General features: G+C 35.9%; 1 protein-coding gene across 1 annotated transcript; it reads right to left on the bottom strand.

The window, feature by feature from the left end:
* Positions 1–11199: 11199 nt before the first annotated feature.
* On the bottom strand, positions 11200–12204 carry LOC136036824 (uncharacterized). The gene has a single exon (XM_065719156.1). It carries the CDS (start codon positions 12202–12204, stop codon positions 11200–11202), a length of 1005 nt encoding a protein of 334 aa, XP_065575228.1.
* Between the last annotated feature and the right edge of the window lie 1163 nt (positions 12205–13367).

Here is a 13367-nt window from a genome sequence, read left to right as displayed (position 1 = left end):
ACTCCCGATATTGTAGGACCACTGGGACGATACGATTATCCCTGACAAAGAAAAACAACAACAAAAACAAATAAACGCACACCCGTGATCTTTCTTCTGGCAAAAAATACAAAGTTCCACATTTTTGCAGATAGGAGCTTGAAACCTCTACAGCAGGGCTCTCTGATACGCTTAATCTGATGGCGTGCTTTTTCTTTGCGGTGACCCATTACCTTTAATGGGTAAGACTAAACCTAATGAAACTTACATATTTGAGATCAACATAAAAACCTGATTCTTTTGACATATCTATTGGTACCTAAATCCTGTTTTTTAGAGTTTCGGTTGCTCTAAAAAACTGAATGTTTCATATTATTAATCATATGAGGGGGGGGCTGCCAAAAATATTAAAGGACCTAAAAGCGTACCCTGCGGAGCTCCGCAATAAATAGGGAGTGAATCAGAATAAACATTTTTATACTTAACAACTTGACTCCTATTTGACAGAAAAGATGCAATAATATTGACTAGAAAATGAGGGACAGCAATGTTTCAACTAACACATTATGACTAACTAGATCTAAAGCCTTTTGGAAGTCAATTAAAAGGAGATTGTGCCAGGTATCTGGCTCGTCAAGTAATTTATATACAGTATCGAGGAGACCGACCAGGTACTGTGTCGTTGATAAACCGTTCATGTTTTTCCGAAATCTTGTTCATCAATAAGTATAAGGATCGTGATCTTAAGCCAATCTGCTGCGAAGAATATTGGTGTAAAGGTAACTGGTCAGACTCCATAAAAATCCAATCTAAATCCTTTCTTCTGTATGGGTGTAATATTTCCTTTTTTCCAGAAACTAGGGAATAAACCATTTCTAGTTATTGTACTAAAAATATTTGATAAAGGTTTTGATAACTTAACAGGAAATGATTTAACTAAATCATTTGAAATATCAAGGGGACATAGTGAAGTCCTCTTTAGCTTACGTATTTTCGCCTCAACATCAACAGCCTGTACTCAGGGATATCCGGGTCTGGTGCTGGGGGCCGGGGAATATTACATGAGAGAGCATAGAGGGTTTGTACAATAGCGGCAAGGTGTTTATTTAATGAGTTAGTTGTACATTGAGGGAGAATATCAAGATTAAAGTCACCATTTTGACTGTTTTACCACTGATTTTCTTGACTGTATTATACCACTGCTTCGGCCGTGCTTTACAGAGTTCGCTTACTTTTATTATGGTATTTATTGTATGGTATTTATGGCTTATTATAGTATTTATGGTATTTATGGCTTTATTACTGGGCTGAAGCTTTCCGAATCTGCTTTTTTATAGATTTTCTTAGTAGATTAGCCTCTTCAATTTTTCCTTGGCGGAACATTCTTAATTTTTTTCGGATTGAACTTTTTATTGCATCATTTATGATTGTCCTGCTCTACTTAACCATCTACAAATATTTTTCCAGTCTTGCTTAGCACAGTCGCTTGTTCCTGATAGTTTCCTTTGTGGCCGTGTAATGTCTATTCAAAAGCGAGGCAAGGACCCCACGTCATGTGTGAATTATCGTCCCATTACAGTATCGTGTTTCTTAAGTAAGTTGCTTGAACATTTGTTACTACCAGAAATTGAGTCGAATTGTGATTTTACGCCTTTTCAATTTGGTTTTCGGAAAAGTTTCGGTTGCTCCCATGCACATCATGTTTTAAGCCGACTCATGAAAGATGCCGTAAAAGCTAAAATGTCTTTATACTGTCTTACTGTTGATATTTCTGGAGCTTTCGACAATATTGTGCACTCTCAGGCTCTATTTTCCCTTGCGTCTTCAGGTGTTAATCCTTCCGTACTAAGTTTATTGTCTTCTTGGTATTCAAAGTCTAAAATTCAAGTTACCTGGAATGGCCAAATATCTGAACCGGTAAAAATTAATAAGGGAGTTCGGCAAGGTGCCCTATTGTCTCCTAGTATATTTAAATGCGTACTTGCATCGTGCCTGCGTCCCCTTAGAAGTTCTGTTTTTTACGGTAATATTGGTTTGTCTTCTATTGCATATGCAGATGACGTTCTTCTTGTTGCCCGGACTCGCCGTGGATTGCTTTCTAATTTTACTATATTAACCAATGAACTATCTAAGATTGGACTGTCAGTTAATGCGTTTAAATGCGAGTTTATTTGTTTTAATAGCCCTTATGCGGTCGCTCCATTCGTTACTGGGACTGCAGTTCTACCATGTTCTTCTTTAGTTAGTTGGCTTGGTCTGTGTTTCGGCCCAACACTTTCCGATACCTGTTCATCCCTAGTGAATCAAGCCGTGAAAAACCTACGCGTCGCTTACGGAAAAATATCCCCAAACAAAAGCCGTTACAACCGTAACGGTTTGTGTATGATTTACAACGCTTATTGCGCCCCTGTGCTTTTGTTTTTATCAGGCATGGCTCATCTGTTTCGTAAGAAAGATCGACATTCTCTACGTACGGCTTATTTCAGATATTGCAAATTCCTCCTCCGGCTTCCTAGATGGCACCGAAACAAAAAAATAATTGCTCGATTTGGTTTAGTAGATGTGCCTTCTCGGATTCGGTCTTCCTGTGATGATTTATGTAAAAAGACTGTCAACTTTATTCACGTTTATGACCCTCTGCAGCCTTTTTTCCGTATAGATACTGGTTGATTAGTCCATATTGTCTTTTGTTAGTTTGAATTTTGTTTTTCTTCGCTGTTTATCGTATTTGTTTTTGTTTATTTATTTATATTTATTTATAATACTCCGTACTTTGTGTTTTTTATACTTTACGGGTAATAAAGTTCATTCATTCATTATATACGGCTTATCATTAGAACATCTTTTCGTTTTGACCTCTGGAAAATGAAGTAAATAATATTGACAAGTTTTTCTTGAAAAAGTTCAGCTTTTTTATTCGACTCGTCGGCAGTTAACACATCTTCCCATTGCTCTTCTGGAAGCCATTCTCCAAGATTGAGCAGACCACTATCAGTAATTGGTCGATACTTAAATATTTCAAATTTATACTTACGATTATGATATTGTACCGGATTTAGCGAAAATGTAAAACTGCCACCAGGTGGGGGGAGGGAATTGGGTCTTTGATAGAATTCATGCATGTTTTACAAACTAGAAGCCACAAAAAGTACCACAAAAGTACTCATTTTGTGGTTGGGATATTAACAATTTGTTTTAAATTAGCTTCCCGACAAAAATGACTTGTATTTAGTTCCTTTCCGTCACTGATAAGCAGGATCCCAGCATTTGGATGTTTAGATTGGAGGTAATCAAGTGATGCATGGATTTTTTCCAATAAAATAAGTTTACCAGCATCTCTACAGTAGCATCAAAACCTTCGAATATACATCTTAAGATATGGCGCTTCCAATGCTGGCTATATAAAAGTAAAGGATCGCTCTGAAGCGTGTTAAAAAAAGCGTGTAAAGCGCACACTTTATGGGAGTTCTTCCCATAAATCTTTACGCTGTTCCGATTTTACACTGCTAGATTAGGCGCTGAGGCCTGTCAACGCTTGGGTCCTTACCACCCTTCGATTAGACTGTATTAAGTGTATTGTTTGTGTTATTTTGTTTTTCTTTCCTTAATGTTTTTACTCCGCTTAAATTGTCAAAACAAACGGGTAACAAATAAATTAATTATTATATTTGGCCAGGTGAATAATCAAAATAACCAATAATGATATTAGTTAATGGGTGTGGTAAAACTTTCGGTGTAACTTTAATCCAAATGATTTCATCATACTTATTTATTCCTGGAAAATTTACTTCCCTTGGCGACCAATTATCAATACAAAAAATCATTACCCTTCCACCCTTTTGACCAAGGTAATGATCATGTTGGTGGAGTTCAATAAATTCATTAAAATAAGCCATCTTCAGAGTATCAAGGTTTTTTGACTGAACCTGGGTTATACAAATTAAATCTGATGCTAGCTTATTCGCCGTAATTTCAAGCTCAATAAGTTTTTCAAAATTAATGCTTTCTGCATTACTAAATAACAACCTATGGAAATGGTAAAGTATATAATAGGTAATAACTTGACTATACTATTCCTCCTTAAATATCACGTGAAAATAGAACTAAACTTTCATCAGTAGCTACGAAAAACTAGGATAAAATAGTACACTTGACTAATGACAAGAAAGCTTGGTTTTTCAAAATAGTACACTTGACTAATGACAAGAAAGCATGGAAGAAAGTCAAGTGTACTATTCAAAATAGTACACTTGACTAATGACAAGAAAGCTTGGTTTTTCAAAATAGTACACTTGACTAATGACAAGAAAGCTTGGTTTTTCAAAATAGTACACTTGACTAATGACAAGAAAGCTTGGTTTTTCAAAATAGTACACTTCAATTTTTTTAATGCACAGCATTAGTTGTTGCTAGTGCAGCAATTCTGCACTGTATATACGAATTTATTAAAACTAAGTTTAGTTTGCTCATATCTACTTCATCTTAATAAAAAATATTTTTTTTTCACCAAACTCCCTTTCCATTTTTAATTAAAATGAAATGAAAAAATCAAATATGAGTAAAACTTAAAGATTGACCTTTTCAGCCAATTGTCTAGGGCTAAACGAAAAGCAGGTTATCCGCGGTTGGGATGGGAGGATGTCGTAAAGAAAGATTTAAGAGGAATGGGAACTTCATGGGAGGGCGGATAGAGGGAGGTTATGAATAGATTAGGATGGGAGATGAGCGCGCTTAGCTGTGCTGGCCTCAGGCGGCTAGGCGCTGCGGTGAGTTGTTAGTAGTCGACATTGAATACTGTCAACGTCATCTAGGACTTCGAGACACTTGGCATTTTTCTAGTGCAATAATTAAAATATTAAATTTGATTAGCGTAATTGGTAAAAAAAAAATTAGCAATAAGTGTCTGATCTCAGTTCCTGAATTTTTTTTTTTTACTAAGCTTGAAAAAATGCCAACTATAGCCAGGCTAGATGGTGCTAGCAGTCTTTTTGTCGATATTAGCGCCAGTTTCCACTCTTATAAGTACCCCATACTCTTTGGGCTATACTTACAAAAGTCTGAATATTTCTCCTTGGCATCTGGATGGCTTTATCAAGGGGGAGAAATAACTAACAGTTATTTAACTAAATTAAACAGTTAAAACCTAATAGAAAAATGACATAAAAAGACCAAAAGAAGAAACCTGCATAAAAAGTAGAAGTACCGAAAGAATGTCGTAGCTGGAAAAATAGAATTGGTGTTTTTAAACAGAATTCATTATTGTGATTCAAAAACCAAATAATTCAAGATAAAACTGCTGTAGCTCGAAAAGCCCTATTTATTGTAGCCCTGTTTTAACCCTATTTCCTACTAGTCGACCGCATGGGTCAATAAAATATAGGAACATATAATAAAAAGTCATCATTTAGGTTTCACCTAATTGGGACTTTACTAAATACTAGAAAATATGAATGTAATACTAGGATACACATATAATTGTTTAAATAGGAGTGTAATAGGATCATAAAGGGGTGGATCTAGTGCAAATCTTTGGGGGGGCATTGTAACAAGGGCGCCAATAAGCAAAATATTGGGGAGCCCAAAGTGACAAGGGTGCCAATAATTGATCAATTTTACAAATTTATTTAGAAAAAGTGAAAACAAAAAACAAGGAATGTGGGCACCAGAAAAAAACATGGGGGATAGGGGCGGGGTCCCCCCTGGATGCGCCAGTGGGATTTTACTCTTGCAGGAAATTTTATGTTGACAAAATACACACAAATACAAAAAAAATACGATCCAACAACACAAAATAGGGAAAGATTCCTCACCAAAATTAAAAAATACCAGAAATCTTCGATTAGTAGTTGTGAAGCATTTATTTGACCTTCTGCACCATATTACAATGTTCCATCAAATAAAAATAATTGATAATTACCTTGCACTGGAAAAAGTTTCAAAGAATTCATAGAAACTAAAACAATTATCTATAAGCATATTTATACGAACAAAGATGATGAAGATTAGAGATTTAATCTTTACTTTTTATATCCTTCATTTTAGTTCCTTGTACCTTCCTTTCACTTTTAACTTTTGATACCATCTATAATATTACCAGTTTAATTTTTCTATTTTAGATGAGTCTGTTAATGCTGAGCACATCAAAAGATCAATTTTGGTTAGCATTATTCAAACCAATTACTGAATGAGTCAGCAAGTTGAAGAGCCCGTTTTTCTTAGCTATCTTAAATAACACATTATAGCACAGTGAGCGACAATTGGTAAGGGATAAGCCTACTCTCTATAGCTGGGAAGCTGTATCATCTAAGACAATCTTATCGTGAATTTCCTCCTCTGTTACTCAGAGTTTTCTGAGTGTCTTTAACTTGATAATATTTAGCAAAATTCATCAAAAATCTCTGGAATTAGTTACAAATACGTCTGAATCATCCAGTAATATTTGTAGACCAATATGTTTTTTAATTAGTTCAAAGTATAAAGGCGAAGTTTTATTTTAACTTAGATGCAAATAAAAAAACTTCTATTATGAAAAAATATCCCTACATTTTTTTTCTTGTTTTTGCCAACTTTTTTTTCTATTTTTAAACAACTTAAGATTCTTTACCTCGTAGCCGAATTGGAATAAAATAGAAAATAAATATAGGGAGAAAGGTATTTAAATGCTCCTCCCATCTTAAGTAGCTTGTATTTCCTTATCAGCTTGTAATTACTTTTCAAATTTTTCGAAATTTTCAAAATTTTAGTTACAGTATTGTGATGCAGTACAACAAAGAAGGATTAGATTTTACAAAAAAAAATCCTGTTTAGCGCAAAAACAACTGTTTAGCTGTTTGAGACCAGAGATTTTTTTCTGAAATTAAAACATTAAAACAATTAAAATTACAATTATAACTAAACTAATTACGTAATGTTTGAACCTATCTAGATTTCAGATGTATGCAAATTTTTTTTTAACCTGGATTCAATATTTAGCGGTTCGCATGCAAAAAATTAAAATAAATATTAAGACCAAATCAAAATAACGCTTGTTCAACTTTTATCTGGATTTTTGCAAGCAAACGTTAAAAAATGATTTTTTTTTAAAAATACGAATTTTGCATCTGATATTTTCAGTTCGAGTTTTTTGGACTCATAGCCAATAATTCGCTTTTTAAAATGAGGTCAATGTGAAAAATTGTATCATCTAGACACTATTAGAAGCCTTATTTTTAGCACCATTTTTTTCTACCTTGCCTTCATACCGTTTAATTGAAAACTTGCTACATTGTAGACCTTTCTAAGAATGTCTCATGAATTCTGAACCGTTCCTTAAAGAGACATCTATAAATTTACCTGCTATACTTATGTTGTCAGACGGTCATTGAAGATGGTGTTATTTTGTTTAAATCGTTAGTCAAAATTTTTGTTTCGAATAAAAAAAAAATCACTTGCGGAAGATATCAAATTCCAGTTGCACCATACTAGATGAGCAGAAATTTGTAAGATATTCCAAATTTCAGTATTTTCAGATTTTGTCTGAGATAATTTAAATGATAATGAAAATGATAATTTAAAAAATAAGCTCAAACATCAAGTTTTTAAAATACAGAAATGTTTCGTTCACCAAGCTCAACAATTTTTGGGCAATGATTAAAGAAATTTTCCTGGAAAAACAATTACTTTAGTATTCCTAGAAAATTACAGCGAAGATTACAAAAGTATTTAAATAAAAGTTCCAAGGTGTTTCTTGCAGTCGCAAAAATAGGAAGACAAGTTTTAGAGCCAGAGTTAGGATATTAGAAGCCACGGAAATGTCTGGTGCTAATATGGCTCTGAAACAGGTAAAAATCTATAGTCACTTAAAAATTATGTAGAATTGATTATAGTAGTAGCCATAGGTAACCAGTACATTATACGAGTAGCCATCTATAGTTGACGAAGATGCATAACTACTCGCCATCTATAGTTGCCATTTCTCAAGATAAACAAGGTATGTGTCACATTTGTTAGAGCCTAAGTTTCCAGTGGTACTCGGTGTAGTTGGACCTACTCCAAAACTTTTAGAGATTTTTTTATTTCAAACAAAAAGCAAAGTAAGCAATTTGCTTGTCTCGATTTCAAAATAATAAAACAAAAGTAACGAAACCAAAGATGTTACAGTGCAACAGACATGTCACATTACAAAATAACAAAGAATAGATAAAATTTTTTTAATATAAAAACTTCGCCAAAAGCAAAGAAGACAATTAGCAGAATAAACAAAAACTGATTATCTGGTATTAATTTACCACATTAATTGCCAAAATTACCAAAGATAATTTTTCCTATAGGCTTGTCCTTTTGCAAAATAGCAAAAAGATACACGCAACACTTCTAAAAGCAAAGTAAAAACTTCAAAATAAATAAAAAAGACAATATATTATACTAAAACTATATACTAATTACTTAAAACATACTACCAACTATATGATATATTCTGAAAATATAAGGGCAATATACTACACGTGTTATGCCACTCATTAAAAAAGGGTTCCAGCCACAGTTGTTTTTAAAGTAACATTATTATTTGTCAGAAATTTCTTCGAAACATATTGAGTTTGTTTTGTACAACAGTAGGTACTAGAATAGTTGTAGTAGGGGTAGTTTTCGTCGGATCTCGAATTTTGTCGAAAGATGTGCTATATGCTTGTTTTTCTCCCCTATTTTCTTTTTTTTTCTCTGTTCTCTTTCCTGGCAATAGTGCCTTACGCGGAAGTCTGTGTCGAAATATTTTTTTTATTAATTTATTCGTTGAATAAACTGATTGAATGACTAATTGATTGTTTTATAGACGGTCGTCATTGGGATAGTTGCAGACACTGATTTGAGTGACTTGTCATTAAATAACAAGCAATACGGAAAAAATGTTTCTATCAAACTCGTAGGAATAAAAAAATGTGAAAATCATTAGGTTATGTTTCAGAGAACAACAATGAAAGATAACAATAAATTGGGGGTTTTGTCAACTTAGTAGGGGCAAAAAAGTAGGGTGTCTCCAACGGGCAGGGAAGAAGCCATTTAAAAAGATTTAAGGAAGTTGGAGCTTCATAGAAATTTAAAATGAGAAGCTATGAAAATTGGTGGTGGAGGAGGAGCATGAACAGCTGTGCTAGCTTCTAGTAGCTTGGCAATAAAATGGTTTGATAGCAATAGCGATATCACTAGAAATACTGCTGAATCTTACAATTCACATGCAAAAAATCCCACTGATTTGAGTGACTTGTCATTAAATAACAAGCAATACGGAAAAAATGTTTCTATCAAACTCGTGGGAATAAAAAAATGTGAAAATCATTAGGTTATGTTTCAGAGAACAACAATGAAAGATAACAATAAATTGGGGGTTTTGTCAACATAGTAGGGGCAAAAAAGTAGGGTGTCTCCAACGGGCAGGGAAGAAGCCATTTAAAAAGATTTAAGGAAGTGGGAGCTTCATAGAAATTTAAAATGAGAAGCTATGAAAATGGGTGGTGGAGGAGGAGCGTGAACAGCTGTGCTAGCTTCTAGTAGCTTGGCAATAAAATGGTTTGATAGCAATAGCGATATCACTAGAAATACTGATGAATCTTACAATTCACACGCAAAAAATCCCACTGATTTGAGTGACTTGTCATTAAATAACAAGCAATACGGAAAAAAATGTTTCTATCAAACTCGTGGGAATAAAAAAATGTGAAAATCATTAGGTTATGTTTCAGAGAACAACAATGAAAGATAACAATAAATTGGGGGTTTTGTCAACATAGTAGGGGCAAAAAAGTAGGGTGTCTCCAACGGGCAGGGAAGAAGCCATTTAAAAAGATTTAAGGAAGTGGGAGCTTCATAGAAATTTAAAATGAGAAGCTATGAAAATGGGTGGTGGAGGAGGAGCGTGAACAGCTGTGCTAGCTTCTAGTAGCTTGGCAATAAAATGGTTTGATAGCAATAGCGATATCACTAGAAATACTGCTGAATCTTACAATTCACATGCAAAAAATCCCACTGATTTGAGTGACTTGTCATTAAATAACAAGCAATACGGAAAAAAATGTTTCTATCAAACTCGTGGGAATAAAAAAATGTGAAAATCATTAGGTTATGTTTCAGAGAACAACAATGAAAAATAACAATAAGTTGGGGGTTTTGTCAACTTAGTAGGGGCAAAAAAGTAGGGTGTCTCCAACGGGCAGGGAAGAAGCCATTTAAAAAGATTTAAGGAAGTGGGAGCTTCATAGAAATTTAAAATGAAAAGCTATAAAAATGGGTGGTGGAGGAGGAGCGTGAACAGCTGTGCTAGCTTCTAGTAGCTTGGCAATAAAATGGTTTGATAGCAATAGCGATATCACTAGAAATACTGCTGAATCTTACAATTCACATGCAAAAAATCCCAAGGTAAGAAGAGATATTAAACGTTAGTAATCGTCATCATCATGATTTTTTTTTATAGCACCGTCACAAAAAACTGGACAGAGCCAAAAAAACAAGAAAGACAAAAAAGAAACAACACAAAAACTTGGAAAACTCCGAATATGGGACAAACAGAAATAACTAAAAATGGGAAGACTCATGGTGTTCAGCAGAAGAATCACGGATGCGCTCCTCAATAACCCCAGCAAGATTTATTATTCGATGTATTCCCAGCAGAAAAGAGCTACTTGTCTGTGCTGGCAGTTCCATTAAACAGTTTGCAAATTAAGAATGAAGGCAGTGAACTTGCTTTCTCTTACCACAGTTAAAAACAGAACAAACATGAACAAGAGCAAGTAGTTGAGCAGCTGTTAGGCTACTATATAACTGAGAACGGTGAGCTCTACTCACATGCTAAACGTCTGAAGCCAGGGATTCATACATAGCCCGAACCTTCCAAGCATAATTTTTCAGGGCCAGGTTTGTTTCTTTCATACTTGCAGTTTCTTTCAGATGTGCTCCAATAGGCATACCCACTTATGTAAAGCTGCTAGCAAAAGGAACTTCAGAGCCAGATATATTCCTGAAGGTCTGTTTCTTTTATAGTTAAATGGTGGAACAACTGCTTTGTCAATGTTAAAACTCGAACCAATTTCCACAAAGACAATTAGCGAGAGATAAACTCTTTTTAAGATAAATGCACGGTTCACCTTATCCTGAGCACCAGCAACACAATTGCTGAACCAAACTGGAGAAGTAAAAGCTTCTGGGCGTACACCTTTTAAGATCCAAATTAGTAGACTGCCATCTTTAATTTTAGCTTCCAGATGTCAATATCTTAGACAAACAAAACGCAACATCAGCACCTTTGATGAGGGCCTCAAGCATAGCCAACGACAATATATACGAGTCAAAAACTCTTGCGACACCGAGTGTGGATAAAATCAAGAAATCACCTCGGTCTTCAATACTGACTGAGAGTGATGCTACATGGTGCCTCCATTTGGACCGGTCTCTTGCAAAGATGTGGACATCCTCCTGAATATTTGCCATGACTAAGAAGGCACCTGTCGTGTCCTTCCATCTGATTGGAAGACGACCTCTTGGGCGTTTCCCGCCGTGCAGCATGGGATCTAAGTCAAAAATTGTTCTTGCGGGAGTGTCGGGGGGCATGCAAAGGAGATGTCCGTACCAGCGTAGTGTTCGTTGGGTGAGTTGGACTGAGAAGGACGTTTGAGCAGTTAACGCCAGGAGGTTCTCGCTGCTAACAAAATCGTGCCAGCGTAGTCCTTCAATGCGGCGAAGATGTTTTGTTCGGGTTATATTTACGGTGCTAAGCACAGACTGAGTGGCTGGCCAAGTTTTGGCTCCGTAAAGAAGCACTGATCCCACCGTAGCATTGTATATGCGCATCTTGGTCCTACGGCTGATAGGAGGTTTCCTCCAAAGGACACTTAGTCTTCCCACTACTGCTGAGGCTTTGGCAATTCGGCGCATTAAATCTTTAAGGATTGATCCGTTATTTGAGAGGATGGATCCAAGGTATGTAAATTCCTCAACAATCTCAGCTGGTTTGTCACCGACCATTAGGACAAAAATCTTACGCGGCGAGTTACGGGGTTCAACAAACATCACTTTTGTCTTCTGCCAATTAATTGAAAGCCCTGTATTTAGGGCTTCATCAGCAAGGATTTGCAGGGCTTCTGTGAGCTTCGACGGTGAATCGGAGACAAGAGCAAAGTCATCAGCATAGTCAGCGTCTGAAAGTACTCTATCACCGTAATGCAACCCAAGCTGGAGGCGGTTTATGGTCCGAGTCATAATGTAGTTGATGACACAAATAAATAGTTCTGGGGCAGCAGCACAACCCTGACAGAATCCAGTATTGATTTCAAAAGATGAGCTGCGTCTGCCATTGACTTGCACGCAGCTCTTAGTCCCTTCGTGGAGCCACTCAAAAAGGTTGCAGTACTTCGCTGGTAGTCCTGTTGTTTTCAGTATGAGCCAGAATATCCTTCAACATCCTTCAGCACATTTATAAGTAGAAAGAGAGTATACTCTCAACCGAAGCCTCGCTGGAGCAAGATGACGAGAAGGGGCAATTTTTCTTCAGTGTCTTCATTCAGTGTCTTCAGTTCTTCAGTAGTAGTAGTAGTAGTAGTAGTCTCTTACCACAAATGACACGTTTACAAATGAACCCTAATATACATATAGGGGGTATACATACACGTAATATATGTTGCGTATACACATAAACACTGATAATATACATTAGTAATATGTATATATCCGCAAGCTACGCAAAAACTGCAACCACTCGATCTTTCAGCCGAAGGATGGGGAACCGTCCAGGCATTCCAGTTTCTCTGCATGGACCCCAACCCCAGTTTTTTCTTGTTGTTTATCTGTTTTCATTCACTTCTTTGCACATCGCCAAAGGCTTTCAAGCAACTGTGGCCATTTAATGATGACATTTTTATCGAAGACGGTTTTTGCCATCAGCTGTAAGCGACTGCCCACATAGGCACCGAGAGATGAAGCGACGAATTCCTCAAATACTGCTAAAGGGGAGGCGTAACTTCTAAAGACGTACAAATCACCTAAATTTCAAACTAGACAGCTTCACCAGCTATGATAAGGCCATATTCCAAAGCTTGTTCCAGAAAGGCCACATCAAGAGGTCGACCAAAAGGATTCTGCAAAATACTGAATACTCCGAAAAGCTAAAAAAGGGAAAGAGACTCTCAGAAGCCCTTCAAAGAAAAACACAATAATTATGCTATTGCGCAAATTAGATAATTCCAAAAGATACGTGTAATGGAACACACTTGTTGGTTGCCGCATTATTTCACAACATAATTGAAACAAAATAATTACTAGGGTGAAGCTGGAAAAGAAGTTCAAATTACTATGCGGTAACAAGAAAAGCGACACCGAGAGTCACATATGTGCATTCCTGCTGCGTGCCGGTTACCAAGGGAAGT

The sequence above is a fragment of the Artemia franciscana genome, chromosome 16 (genome assembly GCF_032884065.1).
Source record: "Artemia franciscana chromosome 16, ASM3288406v1, whole genome shotgun sequence".
In the NCBI taxonomy this organism is placed as follows: Eukaryota; Metazoa; Arthropoda; class Branchiopoda; order Anostraca; family Artemiidae; genus Artemia; species Artemia franciscana.
This window is presented reverse-complemented; position numbering and strand designations above follow the sequence as displayed.

What these genes read in the sequence shown, in the direction of transcription:
- LOC136036824 (XM_065719156.1), bottom strand. Translation starts at nt 12,204, where the DNA reads ATGACTCGGACCATAAACCGCCTCCAGCTTGGGTTGCATTACGGTGAT.